This window comes from Schistocerca cancellata, chromosome 2, assembly GCF_023864275.1.
Source record: "Schistocerca cancellata isolate TAMUIC-IGC-003103 chromosome 2, iqSchCanc2.1, whole genome shotgun sequence".
Classification (NCBI taxonomy): domain Eukaryota; kingdom Metazoa; phylum Arthropoda; class Insecta; order Orthoptera; family Acrididae; genus Schistocerca; species Schistocerca cancellata.
In genome coordinates this window covers 563,735,358-563,758,027 of record NC_064627.1, presented here as the reverse complement: position 1 = coordinate 563,758,027, position 22,670 = coordinate 563,735,358, and the positions used below count along the sequence as shown (strand labels likewise).

At 41.9% G+C, this 22,670-nt stretch overlaps 1 protein-coding gene across 1 annotated transcript in view; it reads left to right on the top strand.

Annotated features, from left to right (window-relative positions):
* LOC126162156 (intraflagellar transport protein 140 homolog) overlaps positions 1-22,670 on the top strand; it is a 240,584-nt gene that overhangs the window by 144,921 nt on the left and 72,993 nt on the right. Inside the window, exons 16-18 of the mRNA XM_049918458.1 lie at positions 6,020-6,306; positions 10,946-11,222; positions 16,732-16,892. Coding sequence (XP_049774415.1) covers positions 6,020-6,306; positions 10,946-11,222; positions 16,732-16,892 — 725 coding nt within the window. The remainder of the gene's footprint in view (positions 1-6,019; positions 6,307-10,945; positions 11,223-16,731; positions 16,893-22,670) is intronic.

Genomic DNA, 22,670 nt, shown 5'->3' with positions numbered 1-22,670 from the left:
CATCTTTATATGAATTGTCTTTATCTCTCAACATGTATCATTCGTAGATACTACAGTAGAGAGAAATGTCGAAGTATTCATCACACGATAATGTTCACCCTAAGATGTGAATAAGCAATAATCTAATTGAGGTGGCCAAGATCTGTTGCAGCATAATTAGACAGTATTACAAGAACCCTATAAAAATCTATGTACAAGTCTCTTAATTTAACATTTGTCAATAATATTCATTTACAGCAGCCACATTATTCTAATTAGCTCCTGTATGGGTCACAACAACATTGATTGAATGCTCTATCCACACTGAATTATTCATAGACTTCTAAGCCAAAATTAAATGACATATTCACTCTCAGAGTCACACCAGCTCACACATTTTACAATATGCATACAAGTAAAATAGTTACCATGACAATAATATAATTAAAATTTGACTTTGAACAAATACTATTAAATAAACACTTTGACACAATGTAGCAGCAGTAGTTATAGCTCAGTCTTTTAACAGCTGCCCAAGTACAGTGGATCAAATGTAGCTGAAGTTCAAATAAGCTTTCATTTAAAACTACTAATGTGTGTCCAGAATGAGTTTTCACTCTGCAGTGGAATGTGCACTGGTTTGAAACTTTCTGAAAAATTAAAGCTGTGTGCTGGGCTGGAACTTGAACCTGGACATGCATGTTAATGAGCAGAAAAGGTAATGATTAGTGGCTGCTGTAGTTAAACCATCTATTTCATTATTCAAAACTTTTTCTAAATGAGCGGTTTGTTAGAGGCTGAAAATACCACTTCAGTTGTAAACTTCTTTTATTATCACACGACCAGTTTCGGGCTCTCATAAGCCTATCTTCGGGTGTCGAACTTGGTGCTGTGGCTCCCAAGTGTCGCGGTGGATGACCACTGCAGCACTCAAGGGCCACAGCACCAAGTTCGACACCTGAAGATGGGCTTATGAGAGCCCGAAACTGGTCGTGTGATAATAAAAGAACTTTACAACTGAAGCTGTATTTTCAGCCTCTGGTATAATGTCCCCCCAACAGGATTGTTTGGAGTGGTTTGTGTTTATATACTTCTGCTAAGATCCTGTCGTTAACTGTAGCAATCTAGAATTAACAACTTGAATTTTTTAGTGATATTTGTCATTGACCCCTTGATGATGTTGAAATGAATACACTCACTTTTTCAATCAGTATTGATGTTGTTCATGCTTCTTGCATAATTTATAGCAGACACATGAGTGCAGCTAGTATACCCAACACAGCTTCACCTTGCCAACCCAGGTCTTCAAATGCATCTGTACTACTCTGTGGCTGCTAGAGTACTGTATATATCTATATTCCAAGATCATAAAAAATGCTCACATTGTGAGCATGGGTGACGCATGTTTCGAATAACAGTTAGAAGTAGTTTAAACAATATCCTTACACCAAATAATGTAATTGTTGTTCTGCTAGAGTATTGTATATATATCTATATTCCAAGATCATAAAAAATGCTCACATTGTGAGCATGGGTGACGCATGTTTCGAATGACAGTTAGAAGTAGTTTAAACAATATCCTTACACCAAATAATGTAATTGTTGTTGTGGCCTTCGGTCCAGAGACTGGTTTGATGCAGCTCTCTGTGCAAGCTCCTTCATCTCCAAGTAACTACTACAACCTACATCCTTCTGAACCTGCTTAGTCTATACACCTCTTGGTCTCCCTCTACGATTTTTGCCCTCCACGCTTCCCTCCAATACTAAATTGGTCATCCCTTGGTGCCTCAGAACATGTACTACCAACTGATCCCTTCTTCTAGTCAAGTTGTGCCACAAATTCCTCTTCTCCCCAATTCAATCCAGAACCCCCTCATTTGTTACGTGATCTACCCATCTAATCTTCAGCATTCTTCTGTAGCACCACATTTCAAAAGCTTCTATTCTCTTCTTGCCTAAACTACTTATTGTCCATGTTTCACTTCGCTAAATGGCTACACTCCATACAAATATTTTCAGAAAGGACTTCCTCACACTTAAATTGATACTCAATGTTAACAAATTTGTCTTCTTCAGAAATGCTTTCCTCGCCATTGCCAGTCTACATTTTATATCCTCTCTACATCAACCATCATCAGTTATTTTGCTCCTCAAATAGCAAAACTCTTTTACTACTTTAAGTGTCTCATATCCTAATCTAATTCCCTGAGCATCAGCTGATTTAATTCAAATACATTCCATTATCCTTGGTTTGCTTTTGTTGACATTCGTCCTACACCCTTCTTAATGTCATCAGCAAAGCTCAGAGTTTTTATTTCTTCTCTATAGATTTTAATTCCTACTCCAAACTTTTCTTTTACTTCCTTTACTGCTTGCTCAATATACAGATTGAATAACACCAGGTAAAGGCTACAACCCTGTCTCACTCCTTTCCGACCACTACTTCCCTCAACTCTTATAACTTCCATCTGGTTTCTGTACAAACTGTAAATAGACTTTTGCTCCCTGTATTTGACCCCTGCAACCTTCAGAATTTGAAAGAGAGTATTCCAGTCAGCATTGGCAAAAGCTTTCTGTAAGTCTACAAATGCTAGAATGTAGGTTTGCCTTTCCTTAATCTATCTTCTAAGATAAGTCACAGGGTCAGTATTGCCTCGCATGTTCCAACAATACTACAAAATCCAAACTGATCTTCCCCGAGGTCGGCTTCTACCAGGTTTTCCATTCGTCTGTAAATAATTCATGTTAGTATTTTGCAGCCATGACTTATTAATCTGATAGTTTGGTAATTTTCACACCTGTCAACACCTGCTTTCTTTGGGATTGAAATTACTCTATTCTTTTTGAAGTCTGAGGGTATATTGCCTGTCTCATACATCTTTCCCACCAGTTGGTAGTGTTTTGTCAGGGCTGGTTCTCCCAAGGCTTCAGTAGTTCTAGTAGAATGTTGTCTACTCACAGGTCCTTGTTTTGCCTTAGGTCCTTCAGTGCTCTGTCAAATTCTTCATTCAGTATCATATCTCCCATTTCATCTTCATTTACGTAATATTGCCCCCAAGTACATTGCCCTTGTATAGACCCTCTATATACTCCTTCCACCTTTCTGCTTCCCCTTCATTGCTTAGAACTGGGTTTCCATCTGAGCTCTTGATATTCATACAAGTGGTTCTCTTTTTTCCAAAGGTCTCTTTAATTTTCCTGTAGGCAGTATCTATCTACCCCAAGTGATATGTGCCTCTACAGCCTTACATTTGTCCTGTAGCCGTCTCTGCTTAGCCATTTTGCACTTGCTGTCGATGTCATTTTTGAGATGTTTGTATTCCTCTTTGCCTGCTTCATTTACTGTATTCTTATATTTTCTCCTTTCATCAATTAAATTCAGTATCTCTTCTGTTACCCAAGACTGTCTACTAGCCCTCATCTTTTTACCTACTTGATCCTCTGCTGCCTTCACTATTTCATCTCTCAAAGCTACCCATCCTTATTCTATTGTATTTCTTTCCCTCATTCCTGTCAGTTGTTCCCTAATGCTCCCTCTGAAACTCTATACAACCTCTGGTTCTTTCAGTTTATCCAGGTTCCGTCTCCTTAAATTCCCACCTTTTTGCAGTTTCTTCAGTTTTAATCTATAGTTCATAACCAATAGATTGTGGTCAGAGTCCACATCTGCCCCTGGAAGTGTCTTACAATTTAAAACCTGGTTCCTGAATCTCTGTGTGACCATTATGTAATCTATCTAAACCCTTCCTGTATCTCCAGGTCTCTTCCATGTACGCAACCTTCTTTCATGATTCTTAAACCAAGTGTTAGCTATGATTAAGTTATGCGCTCTGTGCAAAACTCTACCAGGCGGCTTCCTCTTTCATTCCATACCCCATTCCATACTACTTTTCATTCTCTTCCTTTTCCTACTATCGAATTCCAGACCCCATGACTATTAAATTTTCGTCTCCTTCACTATCTGAATAATTTCTTGTTTTGTTTCTCCTAATAATGATGACTTCCCGTGTAGTCCCTGCTCGCAGATCTGAATGGTGGACTATTTTCCCTCTGGAATCTTTTACCCAAGAGGACGCCATCATCATTTAACCATACAGTAAAGCTGCATGCCCTCGGGAAAAATTACGGCTGTAGTTTCCTCTTGCATTCAGCCACTCACAGTACTAACACTGCAAGGCTGTTTTGGTTAATGTTACAAGGTCAGATCAGTCAGTCGCCCAACTGTTACCCCTGCAAGTACTGAAAAGGCTGCTTCCCATCTTCAGGAAGCACGTTTGCCTGTCCTCTCAACAGATACGTCTCCGATATGATTGCACCTACAGTACTGCTACCTGTATCTCTGCAAGCCTCCTTACCAATGGCAAGGTCCATGGTTGATGTAATCAAACACCAAATATTTAACAACATATATATTTTGTAACTGTGTGCAAGTTTTGAGTATCAAAACATATGACCTCAGCTACCTTCTCTCTACATTGGAGTCACATAGCACTGAAGTTCGAACTACTTGTGACAGAAAGCAACTATACAGTAGTATTAAAAAAAAATATTGTGAACTCATACCTAGGACATTAACTGTAAACTATTTGGAAATGTGGCCCTTCCATGTTGGTCACATGAAATATTGGTGCTCCTGTGCTGTATGAAAGAGATCCAGTTTACAGTGATGTGACTTTGACACTTCCTTGTACATGGCCATGCAGTGCCTGCAGGTAAAAATGACGTGTTCTGTGAGTTTTGAGCTAATATTAGGTGGCATCCCAGTTTTATTTGATTGAGCTGATATCGAGACAATTTGGAAGCTAGAGCATTGACGGGAATTCATCTTCCTGTTGCTATGGTCCAGACTGTAGGCAAACTGTTCAAAATATTGTGCTGAATGAAATTCAGCCTGAAAGACTGCAGAATGTGTTCGCGATTTTACGGGAATATTTCTAATTTTACCTTAATTGTTTCAAGAATCATATGTACTTCCTTACACAAGGGTTGCATGGAACCAAAAGCACATTGAAGTATTGTAGATAAATATTAAGTTTTTGAAACTGTTAGTGCCACTACTGAAATCCAAGCAAGAAGCAAGGGAGAGGAAAAGGTACAGAAAAGCGAAAGAAGGTGTTGGCCCAGATAGACACTGGAAATATGACAAGAGGAAATCATGCATAATTTACTTAAGATTTCATTTTTTGTTTTTGTTTGAAACATCTGATTGTTTGGAATGAATGGAAGCTGCACTGTAGAAAAAGAAGAAAAATTCAATTGCATTTTCAGTCCATATACGTGATACATTAGAAAGAAGGAAATGCAAGATATTTAAGTAAGTGAGGGAAACTAACTGTATAAGCCACTTGAAAATTAAATTCGGAAATTTGTGGTAAGGACTATGAGACCAAACTGCTGAGGTCATTGGTTCCTAGGCTTACTGACTACTTAATCCAACTAAAACTAATTTATGCTAAGGACAACACACACACCCATGCCCGAGGGAGCACTCGAACCTCCGACGGGAGGAGCCGCGCAAACCGTGACAAGATGCCTCGGACCACACGGCTACCCCGCACGCAGCTTAAAAATTAAGAAAGTACAAAGAAGCAAAATGAGAATATGTGATAGAGATATGGCATGAAGTGTAAAAAGATATGATCTTAGGAAAAACCCATTCTTGGTAGAGTAACATTAAATATAATTCCTAGAAAATTAAAGAGAAGATGATAACCGAAACATTTTGTGAGCTGTGACGTGACTGAGTTTGAATGATTGCATTTTCCTTAATTTATTTCAGTGTCTGTTATGGCTCCTGTACTAATCATTGATTGATTGATTGAGGGGGATTATGGGACTGTAGTAATCATTGTTGCAGATGTAATCTTTACTAGCACTTGTTTCTTTTAGTTTCAACAATTTATAATTGCAGTTTCAACTGTTTCTATAAAATGAATTTTCTGAGATAGCAACTTGTAGAGTCAGACTGTGTTGAAGTATTTCTTTACAAGGAACATTTTTCTGTAAGCGTAATTATCTAATTATGTGGTGATTGTTTCAGGATGAAGCAATGCAACTTTTCAGGCAGTGTGGTCGACATGATCTTGAAGCACGTGCATTGCGCAGTTTGGGCCAGTGGGAGGAAGCTCTTAAAGTGACGGAACAGCATGACAGAATTCACTTACGTAACATGCGCCATCGGTATGCACTGAACTTAGAGGCACGTGGTGACAGGCGAGCTGCTCTGCAAGCCCTAGAACGTGCTGATACCCACCGAAGTCATGCTCCAAGGCTGCTTACTGATAATCCTCGTGCTCTTGAAGCTTATGTACTTCGTGACAGAGATCCGTAAGTTCATATGCCATGCTTCTCTGTTAATTGCCATTTTTCCAGCAGAATTGGAGAGAAGGTAGGAATAAAGAATAAGACAGTTACAGTGAATAGATGTGTCTGTATTAATAGCTTTGGATCATGTTAGTGGAAACTTACTACCTGTTCTGCAGTCTGTTGATGCCAACAGCTCAGAATGGCATTTAGGAGATACAAACAAAAAACAAAACAGTTGTTCTATTTTAAACAAAGATAATGTGCTGAGATGCTAGATTTCAGCATTTGCCCTTTGAAAGTACTTTCTTATTGCACATTGCTGCTACCGAGATTCATTGGAGCAATACTTATGATGTGCCTACTCAACTGCGTGAGGATGTAGACCACAGTAGAAGAAATATGATGTATCTCATTACAAGAGTTTGATGATAGAGATTGGGGTAAAAAAAAATCAACACTATTGGATGAGGCTGTGATAATTGCCATGGAATGTTCACTCTAAGTGTTAATACATTAATGGGGATAATTGTGTTCAGTGATCTGAGATACTAACCCTCCCGCCCCTCCTTTTTTCCAGTTTTATTTACATTTCCCATGGAGTTAACCCATTATTATTTCTCACCTGATTAAATGTTATTTTATTCCTAAAGGTTGATAATCATTGTGCACATTGAAAGTCTAAATAACTTCAAGCGTGCTCTGACCTTCATTTGAACAAAGCCCTAATATTCATTTTATGAGTAATGCATCTTGATAAAAATAATTTATTTCATATCCTTGTGTCAGCTCTATAATATTTGATTTTAACAATATTAGGGAAAGGACAGATCGCTACTCAGTGTGAAGATGACATGGTGAGTTGCAGGCAGGCACAATGAAACAACTGACACATTAGACTTTCAGCCAAAGCTTTCTTCAGAAAACAAAACATACACACAGTCACAAAAGCAAGCACACTTCACACATATGTCTGCCACCTGTGGTATCTTGGACTGGAATGCAACTTGTCACATTGAGTGGCAGTCTGGAATAATGGCAGAGAAGGGAGAGGGATAGTAGGGTATGAATGGAGGGAGAGAAGAGCACTGTCTGGCTGATCATGCAGGGACTGTAGGAATCAGCATGGGTTTTGAAAAAGATGATCGTGTGAAACCCAGCTCGCACTATTCGTCCACAAGACTCAGAGGGACAAAAACACGGGTTCCCAGGTAGATGCCATGTTTCTTGACTTCTGCAAGGCATTCGATAGTTCCCCATGGTCACTTAATGAACAAAGTAAGAGCATATGGACTATCAGACCAATTGTGTGATTGGACTGAAGAGCTCCTAGATAACAGAATGCAGCATGTCAGTCTCAATGGAGAGAAGTCTTCCGAAGTAAGAGTGATTTTAGGTGTGCCGCAGGGGAGTGTCATAGGACCGTTGCTATTCACAATATACATAAATGACCTCATGGATAACATCGGAATTTCACTGAGGCTTTTTGTGGATGATGCTGTGGTATATCGAGAGGTTGTAACAATGGAAAATTGTACTGAAATGCAGGAGGATCTGCAACGAATTGACACATGGTGCAGGGAATGGCAATTGAATCTCAATGTAGACAAGTGTAATATGCTGCGAATATATAGAAAGAAAGATTTGTTATCATTTAGCTACAATATAGCAGGTCAGCAACTGGAAGCAGTTAATTCCATAAATTATCTTGGAGTAGGCATTAGGAGTGATTTAAAATGGAATGATCATATAAAGTTGATTGTCGGTAAAGCAGATGCCAGACTGAGATTCATTGGAAGAATCTGAAGGAAATGCAATCCGAAAACAAAGGAAGTAGGTTACAGTACACTTGTTTGCCTACTGCTTGAACACTGCTCACCAGTGGGGCATCCATACCAGATAGGGTTGATAGAAGAGATAGAGAAGATCCAACGGAGAGCAGCGCGCTTCGTTACAGGATCATTTATGTAATCGCAAAAGCGTTACAGAGATGATATATAAACTCCAGTGGAAGACTCTGCAGGAGAGACGCTCAGTGTCTCGGTACAGGCTTTTGTTGAAATTTCGAGAAAATACCTTCACCGAGGAGTCAAGTAGTTTATTGCTCCCTCCTATGTATATCTTGCGAAGAGACCATGAGGATAAAATCAGGGAGATTAGAGCCCACACAGAGGCATACCGACAATCTTTCTTTCCACGAACAATACGAGACTGGAATAGAAGGGAGAACCAATAGAAGTACTCAAAGTACCCTCTGCCACACACCGTCAGGTGGCTAGCGGAGTATGGATGTACATGTAGATGTAGACTGCCAGGCACAGTCTCTGAAAGTTGGAGGGGAAGGGGGCCCTGTCAGGAAAGGGGAGGAACAAGGAAGGGGAAGATGGGCGGGTGCATTGACAGAGGGCCACACATACAAAGAGGGTGAGGGGACATGAATAGAGAGGAGGTGATACAACAGTGGCGGCCAAGACTGTTGGGTGGAGGGCATGGCCAAGATAATTTCAGGAGCGGAGAATGTCCTGTGAGGATAACTTCCCCCATCTACATAGTTCAGAAAAGCTGGTGGTGGATGGGAGGAACCAGATGACCCAGTTTGTGAAGCAGCCACTGAAATCAGGCATGTTATGTTCAGCTGCATGGTGCGCCACAGGGTCAACTCTGCTCTTGACCACAGTTTGGCATGGCTGTTCGTTTTGGTGGACAGCTGGTTGATAGTCATACCAATATACAAGGGTTGCCCAGAAAGTAATGCACCACATTTTTTTCTTCGACAATTCTTTATTGAACATAATGAGAATTACACACACACCACACAAAAGAATGGCATTTTATCTACACACCCTATTTTTCCATGTAATCTCCATCCCGTTCTATGGCCTTCTCCAGCGCAAAACAAGGGCGTGTATACCCTGTCGGTACCAAACCTTGTCGTGGTGGCAGAGCCAGTGCTTCACTGTGTGAATCACCTCCTCATAATCCTTAAAATGTCTTCCACGAATGGTATCCTTTAATGGCTCAAACAAGTGGAAGTTCGAGGGGGCTAGGTCAGGGCTGTAGGGCAGATGGGGCAACAGTGTCCAACGCTGTTGATGTGTCCAGCAATCCTCAGACTTGTATGGGGCCAAGCATTATCATGTTGCAGAAAAACATCTCTGGGGTTGCTGTGGCGCCAAAGTTGCCAGAAGCGCATCTTGAGTTTTGTTAATGTGTTGACATATGCTTATGAATTAAAGGCACTGCCTCTTGGCAATACAACATTGAGAATCACACTTCCACAGTCCCAGAAGACAGTGATCATGACCTTACCGGCAGAAGCAATAGCTTTGAATTCTTTCTTCTGTGGGAAGTGGGAATGGTGCCATTCCATCAACTTTTGTTTTGTTTCAGGCCCAGAATGGTGAACTCAGGTTTCATCAACTGTCACAGTCTGGGACAAGAAGACCTCCCCCTTAGCTTCAAAATGTCACAACAAATCAAGACAATGTTTTTCTGTGCAATTTGTGGTCCACCACTAGACACCATGGGACCCATCTTGCACAAACACTTTTGAATATCAGAGAGTGTGGATAATTGCATCCACACTTCCTTTGCTGATTGACAGATGGAGCGTCAACTGCTGAGTCGTAATGCATCTTTCCTCAGAAATGACAACATCAGCTCGCTGCAACATGTCAGGTGTGACAGCTGTGGATGGTCTCCATGAGCGCTGCAAATCGTGGAGTTCTGCCAAACTGCCTTCTGATGACCTCACCCTTCGTGCCCAGTGACTAACTGTACATCGGTCGAAGCAGATGTTCCACAGTCTTTGCACAATCGTTTGTGACTATTGCCAACAGTTTCTTCCTCTGCAGTGAGAAATTTAATGACGGCACGTTGCTTGTAACATACGTCACCTGTAGACACCAATTTGAAACTGTCCTGCAGCTACGCTATGTGTCAGAAGTATTGAAAACTTGGCGTGATCCCTCAAGGGACTTCAAAGAAAACATATGTAACGTTTCGCATTTGTAGCATTGTTTCCACCTGAGAAAAAAAAAGTGGTGCATTGCTTTCTGGGCAACCAACGTAAAAATCTGTGCAGTGATTGCAGCAGAGCTGATATGTGACATGGGTGCTTTCACAGTTGGCTCTACCTCTGATGAGGTTGGATAAGCTGTGACAGGATTGAAATAGTAAGTGCTCCTTCTGTCCATTTTGCACTCCTCATTCTTCCCTCCGCCTCCTCCCCCTAACCCCTGTCTCTCTACCCTCCAACCTCCCGACAGTGAATCTGGCAGTCTTCTCATGCCTCCATCTAGTCCAGGCACACTCTGCCAGACATTGCTTTTCTATCCCCCCACTCATACCCTGCTATCTCTCCCCCCCTTCTCTGCCCCCACTCCAGATTGCCGCTCAGTGTGACAGTTGTATTCCGGTCCTAGCTGCCATAAATGGCAATCGTGTGTGTGTGTGTGTGTGTTTTCTTTTGTGAAGAGGCTTTGGCTGAAAGCTAAATGTGTAACAGTCTTTAAGTTGCACCTGTCTGTAACTCAATGTGTCATCTTTACAATGAGTAGCAGTCTATCCTTTTCCTAAAGTGTCTGATATTCCAACCTGGATTTTCTGATATTTGATGTTGGAAGTTTACAAAAAAAATCAATTATTTTTCTTCTTCTTCCAGGCAACTACTTCGTTGGTGGGCACAGTACCTGGAAAGCTTGGGCCAGTTGGATGAAGCACTGTCTCTGTATCGTGAAGCAAATGATTTCTATTGTTTGGTACGTGTACTGTGCTTTCGTGGTGACCTGGATGGAGCAGCAGAGGTTGCTCAAAGCTCTGGAGACCCTGCTGCCTGCTATCATTTGGCCCGGCAGTTAGAGTCTCAAGGGCAGTCAACAGAAGCAGTTGGATTTTATTCTCGAGCTCATGCTTACAGCAATGCTATCCGTATCTGCAAAGTGAGTAAATGCAATTTTTATTTTAGTTAATGTTGTTGTAACCATAGTTTCATGGTTAATATAAGTTTCCATAATATACACCGTGATGAAGGCCACTTGAAGCAGTGGCCAAAATGGTGGTTCATCACATCACAGTATGACACAGTCTACAATCCGGAAGAATTTTATGAAAATGCTTGTTAAAACTACGCCTGTATTTAAGAAAATAATGTCATGAGACAAGCATGACATTTTGAATAACCTGCACAACATCCTAATCCATCCCCAAACCATTCCCACTCCCAACCACTTGCTGCAGCGGTCATACCTCTGTGGAAGACCCAGTAGCAAGATCTGTGCTGCAAGATCTGCCCAGTCTATCCACCCAGTACTTCCTACACAAGCTGTGTCACATGCTTATCCAACCCCATCAGACACAGGGCTCCTGTGACAGCAGCTAAGTCATATACCAACTCTGCTACAAACACTTCACAGCATTTTATGTTGGTATGACAACCAACCAGCTGTCCACCAGAATGAGTGGACACCAGAAAATTGTGACCAAGAACAAAATTGACCACCCAGTGCTAAAACACACGACTGAACACAGCATGCTTGATTTCAACCTGCTTCGCAATGCTGGTCATCTGGATCCTCCTTTCCACTACCAGCTTTCTGAATTACACAGATGGGAGGTATCCTTGCAACACATCCTTATTTCCCGTAACCCTCCTGCCCTCAATTTCCTTTAACCCATTGTCCACACACCATTCCTTCAACAGTTTCCCTTTCATTGCCGTGTCACCCCCTCCCATCACAAGTCTTCAGTCACCTTTCTTATGCACTACACCCCACCATCTCTAGTACCTGGCTAGCGAGTGCACCTGCCATCCCTCTCTTCCTCATTCCGAGCCAGAAATCCCGCTGCCTCTCTCCAAGTTGCTACCTATCCATCCCAACCCCTTCCCTTGCCTCCTGCCTCTCTCTCCCTCCTCTCTCTCCCTCTACGAGTGTGTGTGGGGGGGGGGGGGGGGGGGGGCGAGGAAAAATGACAGAGTACAAAAGTTTACATTGAAATGTACTATTTCCCTGCAGCTGATATGGATTGCCTGCTTGTTCATTAACTTCAATATGTGATTTATCCATTTCATTACATACAAGTTTTAATCATTTTATTTGTTGTACAAGAGTCATGTCAAGATTTACAATGAAACATTTTGATAAGAGTAATTCAAAAATTTTATATTATTTTACACACATTACATGGGGATGAATGATGATGATGAAGACGACACAACAACACCCAGTCATCTCGAGGCAGGAAAAATCCCTGACCCCTCCGGGAATCGAACCCGGGACCCCGTGCTTGGGAAGCGAGAACGCTACCGCGAGACCACGAGGGAGTACAATGCAACAAATTCTCTGTGTAATGCAAATTCTCTGCAATTTTGTCATCCTTTCACCCTTGTCTTTGGATCTCGGTTCCTTTCTCTTCTGTGCGCTCCAAACTCTTCTCCTCTCGTGATCTTTTCTTCTTTATGCTCCAAACTCCTCACGACCCTCTCTTCTTCATATGTTTTCTCCCATGGCACCATCTGACACACTAACACATCTACAGTCTTTCTTCATGCCACTCTAAAGTTATCATTCAACGTGCTGCATTGTACAGTTCATAGCACTGAAAAAGTATATGACCTTATAGAATAATTAGCAAACACTACGGCTTGACAGCGGTAGCACTAAGTATCTACTACTAGATGACGCGTTCAGTGTAGCAGTAATAAATCTCATGAGTCAGTCTCCATGTTAGTGAAAATTATATCAAAATCCCTGCAGTAGTTCCTGAGGTTAGCCTTCATATACAGGCAGAAAAACACAACGGGTACCTTAATTTATAATATGTACAGGAGAAGAAGATATGTATAGATTCTGGTGAAAATAATTTTGTGGCCCATTGACCTGGTGCAAGTCTTTCAATTGGATGCCACTTTGGCAACTCGTGTGACTCTAACCTCTCTCAGTTATCTTACTGGGTAAAGGGTATCTACAGTTTAATGTGGAATCTGAATCACATATTGTTTCTGCTGAATCACCACATCATTGACACATGAATGTTAGTTAAGAAGGAAGACCAAAAAATCTGGGATTCAGTCTCTTGACCTTTCAGTTTTCAGGCATGTGTTTTATCGCTAAATCATCAGACCTGACCTAGATTCTAGTTAAGCTCCTTTGCTCCTTGGAGTTGCAGCAACTGTTTGCTTTAGCTTTTTCTTCCACGACCTCTGTAGTTGACCAGCTCATAGCTCCTATCATTGCTATGATATGTCAGTCCAAATGAAGATTAAGTATGGAAGAGATGACAATACATATACATACATCAAAAAAAGTTTTGCATCACCTCAGTTCCGAGAGTTCCAGAACCTGTACAGAAAATTGGAACAGAGATCAACATAAACATCATTTCCGCCCTCTTTATTGCTCATGAAAACCACACATTGCATGTTGTACCACCATACAGCAAGACCTTCAGAGGTGGTGGTCCAGATTTCTGTACACACCGGCACTGCTAATACCCAGTAGCAAGTTCTCTTGTATTGATGCATGCCTGTTATTTGTCATGGCTTACTATCCACAAGTTCATCAAGGCACTGTTTGTCCAGATTGTCTCCTATTCAACAGCAAATTGGCGTAGATCCATCAGAGTGGTCGGTGAGTCACATCGTCCATAAACAGCCCTTTTCAATCTATCCCAAGCATGTTCGATAGGGCTCATGTCTGGAGAACATGCTGGCCACTCTAATTAAGCAATGTCGTTATTCTGAAGGAAGTCATTCATGAGATGTGCACGACGGGGGTGTGAATTGTCATCCATGAAGACGAATGCCTCATCAATATGCTGCCGATTTGGTTGCACTATCGGTTGGAGGATGGCATTCACATGGTGCCTTCCATGACCACCAGCAGTGTACGTCAGCCCCACATAATGCCACCCCAAAACAGCAGGGAACCTCCACCTTGCTGCACTCACCAGACAGTGTGTCTAAGGCGTTCAGCCCGACCGGCTTGCCTCAAAACACGTCTCTGGCAGTTGTCTGGTGGAAGGCATATGTGACACTCTTCGGTGACGCCAGTCCTGAGCGGTCCATTCGGCGTGTTGTTGGGCCCATCTGTACCACGGTACATGGTGTCCTGGTTTCATAGACTGACATCGCCATGGACGTCAGGACTGAAGTTGCGCATCTTGCAGCCTATTGTGCACAGTTTGAGTCGTAACACGATGTCGTGTGGCTGTACGAAAAGCATTATTCAACATGGTGGCGTTTCCGTTAGGGTTCCTCCGAGCCAAAATCCATAGGTAGTAGACATCCACTGGTGTAGTAGCCCTTAGGCAGCCTGAGCAAGGCATATCATTGACGGTTCCTGTCTCACTGTATCTCCTCCATGTCCAAACAACATCGCTTTGGTTCACTCCGAGATGCCTGGACATTTCCCTTGTTGAGAGACCTTCCTGGCACAAAGTAACAATGCGGACACAATCGAACTGCGGTATTGACTGTCTAGGCATGGTTGAACTACAGACAACATGAGCCGCCTACCTCCTTCCTGGTGGAATGATGGGAACTGATCAGCTGTTGGATCCCCTCCGTCTAATAGGTGCTGCTCGTGCATGGTTGTTTACATCTTTGGGTGGGTTTAGTGGCATCGCTGAACAATCAGAGGGACCGTGTCAGTGATATAATATCCACAGTCAGTGTCTATCTTCAGGAGTTCTGGGGAACTGGAGTGATGCAAAACTTTTTTTGATGTGTGTATTACAAACTCATCATTACTCAGCAGTAATAAATTATATACACAGCCTCCCTCATGAACCAGTCTTTCTATTAGTGAAAACTATATCAAAACACCTAAAGTATTTCCTTATATTAGGTTGCACATACAGACAGAAACTGCAGCAGTGGACTTTAATTTATAATACATGTAAATTTTCATGAAAAATTGCAAAAATAAATAAATAAAAAATTTGGAGTTTGCTGTGTTGGGTCGTTGTAAAAAGTGGATGCAGCTGAAAGGACTTTGGAGTGCCCAATATCTGCACATTATTTACAATTAAATGAAGCATTCCTGATTAAAAAGTTCTTTGCTGAAAAAAAGAAAAGAGGACATAAACTGGAAAGTCGTCAGTGTTGATTATATTAGGTTGGTGGATAAGTTCATAGTGTTTCTGTTTTGCATGTTAGTATTCCAGTTACCATGGGTTTATTTATCAATTTTCATTCTTTATTTCTAGTTCACTGTTGATATTTGCATTCACATATTGTTATTTTGTCACTTGGAGATAATGAGAGGAGCTGTGAATGCTAGAAAATAAAGCACTAAGTGGAGAAATCAGAACATTTCCAACATATTCTTCCATTTGAATTCAATAGAAAGGTGACAGCAGTGGAGACATCCAGAAACATTTGTACCATGTATGGAGATAGTGCCAGTGGGCAGAGCACAGCAAGAAAATGGTTTTTCATTTCAAGGATGATCATTTTGACATTAATGACTCTCCGTGTTCAGGAAGTCTTTTGGGATTTGATGAAGATCATTTAAAGATATTAATCCACAATGATCCACATCATTGTACACAAGAACAGGCAAATACGATAACTGTGACATTGTTATGCCACGGGAAAAGTTCAAAAATTGGCTGTATGGGTACTGCATGCTCTAAGCCAAAAACACAACAATCAGCAAGTGGCCATATTTGCATGTCTGCTTACTCGTCATCAATTGGTTCATGAACAACACTGACCATTCCTATACTGTATCGTTACTGGTGACAAGAAATGGTGTCTTTATGCTAACATAAGGAAAATAAATTAATGATTGAACCCAAACAAAGCAACAACTTCCCATACAAAGACCTGTGCACATCCACAAAAGATAACTTATGTATCTGGTGGAACGTTGACAGCAATGGGGTGCTAGAAATTGCTTCCCCAAAGTGTAACCATTACTGCTGACAGATACTGCCAAAAACAGAGATGTCTTTCAGATGCAATCCGAGAACAATGGTCAGGAAGACTGCAAGAAGTAATGCTCCTCCATGATAATGCCTGCCAGCATTCAACTAGACTGACAAAAAACACTATGCAGGAGTTGGTCTGTTAAGTCATTCCACACCCTCCTTATTCAGCTGATGGTGCACCCTCAGATTTTCACCTTTTTCTATTCTCTATCAAACAACCTTCAAGGCTCTTCCTTTCTGGATGAAAATGTGCTCTGAACATGGTTCGATGAATTCTCTGAAAACCAGGTGATTTTTACAGTCACGGAATTGCAAAGGCAGACTGTTGTAAATGGTGGAGGACAATATATTATTGATGACTAAAGTTTCTGTTATGTGTATTTGTTGTGTTTATTAAACTTATGGAAAAATGCTATGAGCTTGCACACCATTCCAATAATTACAACCTGAAGTAAGTAAAAACTTTGAAAGCATAAATTATTCACATCCTCTGAATTACACAATTTTATCACATAGGAACAAGGCCTGGATGATCAGCTCTGGAACCTTTCATTACTAGCAGGACCTCGAGACCAACTTGACGTAGCCCGATACTTTGAGAAGAGCTTTCCAGACCGGGCAGTTCGTCTTTATCATCGTGCTGGGATGATACATCAGGCTGTTAACCTTGCATTCAGGTGATCTTTTTCTCAACAGTGTATGCATTTGTGTGTTCTTTATATTTGGTTTGTATTGTATTGGTTTTGCTTGTGTTCTGTCACAAGACTGTTATTTCAGTGATAGTTTGTAAGTTTGATCCTAGGATTGCATCAAGACTGCTGAAAACTGTTCAGTTCTTTATATATGTCATTCCAGTCAATAAGCCACAAACAGGTCATTGGGTTCAAATTTTGCATTTGACATGCATCTTGATGTGTTAATCCAACCTATGTTTCAAATGTCCTACTATGAAAAAGAAAAAAAAGTTTGAAAACCTTGCTAACAATCATTTCTAGATTAGATGTGTCTACACATACAGTAGCATGTATGTACTAGCATTTTTTTCACCCTTGGGACTCTCCATCTACTGTAAAACTAATGACAAGTGATCAGTTCTGCCAACTGTTTTATAAATAGTGTTCATATTAGTGTTATCAAGGAAAAAAAATCTTGAAGCACAACTTCATTTCCTAGGCTTTAGCTTATTGCTGGTGGAGGGCCTTTATTAGATTCCAAAGTTATCGAATCCCAGGGATACTAGAATGAATTTAAACAAATAAATATGCAAACATAGCATTAGAACATTTAGATAGAAGCTTAAAAAATTTATTTAATCAATAATGCAGTGAAGTATGAAAAAATGTCTACTTTTAATAACATGGAATAATCTTTGTTTTTAATAAGAGAACATAAAAAATCATGGTTGATAATTAAATATTGGAAAATTTGACATTTTTTTTTTTCTTTTCTGGAGTAAATGTACTGTCTGTCTGAGGGCAGCAGTTGACTAATATTGGCTATATGCTGTGGCTCTCATTGCAACTCTGGGTTCCATCACTAAAAATGTTTCCTGCTGTCACATATGTGACAACCTTTTCCATACATTCAGGTCATTTTTAAGTCTACAGTGTGGTACAGTGCCATCATCAAAAAAATGTGAAATCTCTTTTTCAGCAAACATCCATTGTTCACAGTTTATTTCTGGTCTGCCTCCAGAAAAAAGACATCTGTTCTGCTCAAGGTCTGGATCACAAGAGAGACAGAGAGCCAATTGCATTCTGCATTGCAGAGTCCTCCAGATTCCACACACGTGACCTGTATCCCATGCACATTGTTGGCTAAAACTGATGGCATGGTTTCTCTAGCAATTTCAGCAGAGGACTGAGGATATCTCTTGTCAGAAACTTTAACTGAATGGAACTGCTTCATGTCTGAAAGGCAGGCAACTTGTGTCATCTACATCTACATCTGCATTTATACTCCGCAAGCCACCCAACGGTGTGTGGCGGAGGGCACTTTACGTGCCACTGTCATTATCTCCCTTTCCTGTTCCAGTCGCGTATGGTTCACGGGAAGAATGTCTGAAAGCCTCTGTGCGCGCTCTAATCTGTCTAATTTTACATTCGAAACGCACCGCTCTTCTTTGGATCTTCTCTATCTCCTCCGTCAACCCGATCTGGTACGGATCCCACACTGACGAGCAATACTCAAGTATAGGTCGAACGAGTGTTTTGTAAGCCACCTCCTTTGTTGATGGACTACATTTTCTAAGGACTCTCCCAATGAATCTCAACCTGGTACCCGCCTTACCAACAATTAATTAATTTTATATGATCATTCCACTTCAAATCGTTCCGCACGCATACTCCCAGATATTTTACAGAAGTAACTGCTACCAGTGTTTGTTCCGCTATCATATAATCATACAATAAAGGATCCTTCTTTCTATGTATTCCCAATACGTTACATTTGTCTATGTTAAGGGTCAGTTGCCACTCCCTGCACCAAGTGCCTATCCGCTGCAGATCTTCCTGCATTTCGCTACAATTTTCTAATGCTGCAACTTCTCTGTATACTACAGCATCATCCGCGAAAAGCCGCATGGAACTTCCGACACTATCTACTAGGTCATTTATATATATTGTGAAAAGCAATGGTCCCATAACACTCCCCTGTGGCACGCCAGAGGTTACTTTAATGTCTGTAGACGTCTCTCCGTTGATAACAGCATGCTGTGTTCTGTTTGCTAAAAACTCTTCGATCCAGCCACACAGCTGGTCTGATATTCCGTAGGCTCTTACTTCGTTTATCAGGCGACAGTGCGGAACTGTATCGAACGCCTTCCGGAAGTCAAGAAAAATAGCATCTATTTGGGAGCCTGTATCTAATATTTTCGGGGTCTCATGAACAAATAAAGCGAGTTGGGTTTCACACGATCGCTGTTTCCGGAATCCATGTTGATTCCTACATAGTAGATTCTGAGTTTCCAAAAACGACATGATACTCGAGCAAAACACATGTTCTAAAATTCTACAACAGATCAACATCAGAGATATAGGTCTATAGTTTTGCGCATCTGCTCGACGACCCTTCTTGAAGACTGGGACTACCTGTGCTCTTTTCCAATCATTTGGAACCTTCTGTTCCTCTAGAGACTTGCGGTTCACGGCTTTTAGAAGGGGGGCAAGTTCTTTCGCGTACTCTGTGTAGAATCGAATTGGTATCCCGTCAGGTCCAGTGGACTTTCCTCTGTTGAGTGATTCCAGTTGCTTTTCTATTCCTTGGACACTTATTTCGATGTCAGCCATTTTTTCGTTGGTGCGAGGATTTAGAGAAGGAACTGCAGTGTGGTCTTCCTCTGTGAAACAGCTTTGGAAAAAGGTGTTTAGTATTTCAGCTTTACGCTTGTCATCCTCTGTTTCAATGCCATCATCATCCCGGAGTGTCTGGACATGATGTTTCGAGCCACTTACTGATTTAACGTAAGACCAGAACTTCCTAGGATTTTCTGTCAAGTCGGTACCTAGTATTTTACTTTCAAATTCACTGAACGCTTCACGCATAGCCCTCCTTACGCTAACTTTGACATCGTTTAGCTTCTGTTTGTCTGAGAGGTTTTGGCTGCGTTTAAACTTGGAGTGAAGCTCTCTTTGCTTTCGCAGTAGTTTCCTAACTTTGTTGTTGTACCACGGTGGGTTTTTCCTGTCCCTCACAGTTTTACTCGGCACGTACCTGTCTAAAACGCATTTTACGATTGCCTTGAACTTTTTCCATAAACACTCAACATTGTCAGTGTAGGAACAGAAATTTTCGTTTTGATCTGTTAGGTAGTCTGAAATCTGCCTTCTATTACTCTTGCTAAACAGATAAACCTTCCTCCCTTTTTTTATATTCCTATTAACTTCCATATTCAGGGATGCTGCAACGGCCTTATGATCACTGATTCCCTGTTCTGCACTTACAGAGTCGAAAAGTTCGGGTCTGTTTGTTATCAGTAGGTCCAAGATGTTATCTCCACGAGTCGGTTCTCTGTTTAATTGCTCGAGGTAATTTTCGGATAGTGCACTCAGTATAATGTCACTCGATGCTCTGTCCCTACCACCCATCCTAAACATCTGAGTGTCCCAGTCTATATCTGGTAAATTGAAATCTCCACCTAAGACCATAACATGCTGAGAAAATTTATGTGAAATGTATTCCAAATTTTCTCTCAGTTGTTCTGCCACTAATGCTGCTGAGTCGGGGGGTCGGTAAAAGGAGCTAATTATTAACCTAGCTCGGTTGTTGAGTGTAATCTCCACCCATAATAATTCACAGGAACTATCCACTTCTACTTCACTACAGGATAAACTACTACTAACAGCGACGAACACTCCACCACCGGTTGTATGCAATCTATCCTTTCTAAACACCGTCTGTGCCTTTGTAAAAATTTCGGCAGAATTTATCTCTGGCTTCAGCCAGCTTTCTGTACCTATAACGATTTCAGCTTCGGTGCTTTCTATCAGCGCTTGAAGTTCCGTTACTTTACCAACGCAGCTTTGACAGTTTACAATTACAATACCGATTGCTGCTTGGTCCCCGCATGTCCTGACTTTGCCCCGCACCCGTTGAGGCTGTTGCCCTTTCTGCACTTGCCCGAGGCCATCTAACCTAAAAAACCGCCCAGCCCACGCCACACAACCCCTGCTACCCGTGTAGCCGCTTGTTGCGTGTAGTGGACTCCCGACCTATCCAGCGGAACCCGAAACCCCACCACCCTATGGCGCAAGTTGAGGAATCTGCAGCCCACACGGTCGCAGAACCGTCTCAGCCTCTGATTCAGACCCTCCACTCGGCTCTGTACCAAAGGTCTGCAGTCAGTCCTGTCGACGATGCTGCAGATGGTGAGCTCTGCTTTCATCCCGCTAGCGAGACTGGCAGTCTTCACCAAATCAGATAGCCGCCCGAAGCCAGAGAGGATTTCCTCCGATCCATAGCGACACACATCATTGGTGCCGACATGAGCGACCACCTGCAGATGGGTGCACCCTGTACCCTTCATGGCATCCGGAAGGACCCTTCCACATCTGGAATGACTCCCCCCGGTATGCACAAGGAGTGCACTTTGGTTTTCTTCCCCTCCCTTGCTGCCATATCCCTAAGGGGCCCCATTACGCGCCTGACGTTGGAGCTCCCAACTACCAGTAAGCCCACCCTCTGCGACTGCCCGGATCTTGCAGACTAAGGGGCAACCTCTGGAACAGGACAAGCAGCCATGTCAGGCCGAAGATCAGTATCAGCCTGAGACAGAGCCTGAAACCGGTTCGTCAGACAAACTGGAGAGGCCTTCCGCTCAGCCCTCCGGAATGTCTTTCGCCCCCTGCCACACCTTGAGACGACCTCCCACTCTACCACAGGTGATGGATCAGTCTCAATGCGGGCAGTATCCCGGGCAACCACAGTCGTAGTCCGATCGGGGGATGCGTGGGACGAGCTGGCCGTCCCCGACAAACCCCCATCCGGACCCCCACAGTGATGCCCATTGGCAACAGCCTCAAGCTGTGTGACCATGTAGGCACAGTCAAAGTTGTTGTGGGAGACAACTTGTAAAGATTTGTCTGGGCCTTTGAAGTAATTTTTTTAAACCAATTCCCTAAAATATTCCTTGACTGGCTACCATCCTGTACACTACCCATGTAGCACAAGCCCTTAGAGTTGCCTACTATCTGTCCATGCTTCAACATTATGTTTATTACTAATCTCATTTCTGCTACGCTTCAATACTTTCATCTTTCTTTAGTTTACTGTCCATCTCTTACACTCAATATCTTTAATTATTGTTGGATACATTTCTGTCTTCTCCTAAATATTCTGTGCATGGAATAATGTTTATTCCATTCAACAGGTCCCGTAATTCTTATTCACTCTCAGAAAGGACATCTGTATATCCAACAGTGATTCTGTTTCCTTGTCCAGCCCAATTTGATGTGGAGGAAAGGTCACAGACACTCGGGCGTCATACCACAGCTGCAGGTTGCTCCCAAGGAGGGCATTGCCATGGACATGTCTCGTGAGAGCATCCACTGATGTGACAGTCTGAGGGCGAGATAATTGATCCTAAACTTTATTTTCTGTTATTTTGTGTATTGTTCTTGTCACGATGTGGATGCATGAGCAGTTAAGCTAGTTGCATGGTAATTCTCATACACATCTATCTTTACTATTGTTGTGATTATGTAGACTGTACACTAACATCAATAATGATTTGGTTGTTGCTTCCCCCATGATTTTAGTAATTTTAAAGGAAGTTTATCTATGGCTTCCACCGTGTTGATACCAAACCGTCCAAAGCTCTGTCGCACTCGTACTCTAATACCGGATCACCTGAACTGACACAATTTAATTATATATAAACCCAAAAAGACTATTCCTCCTCCTCATAGAGGCCCTCTGTGTACTCTTTCCTCTCTCTCTCTCCTGTGTTTAACACTGGA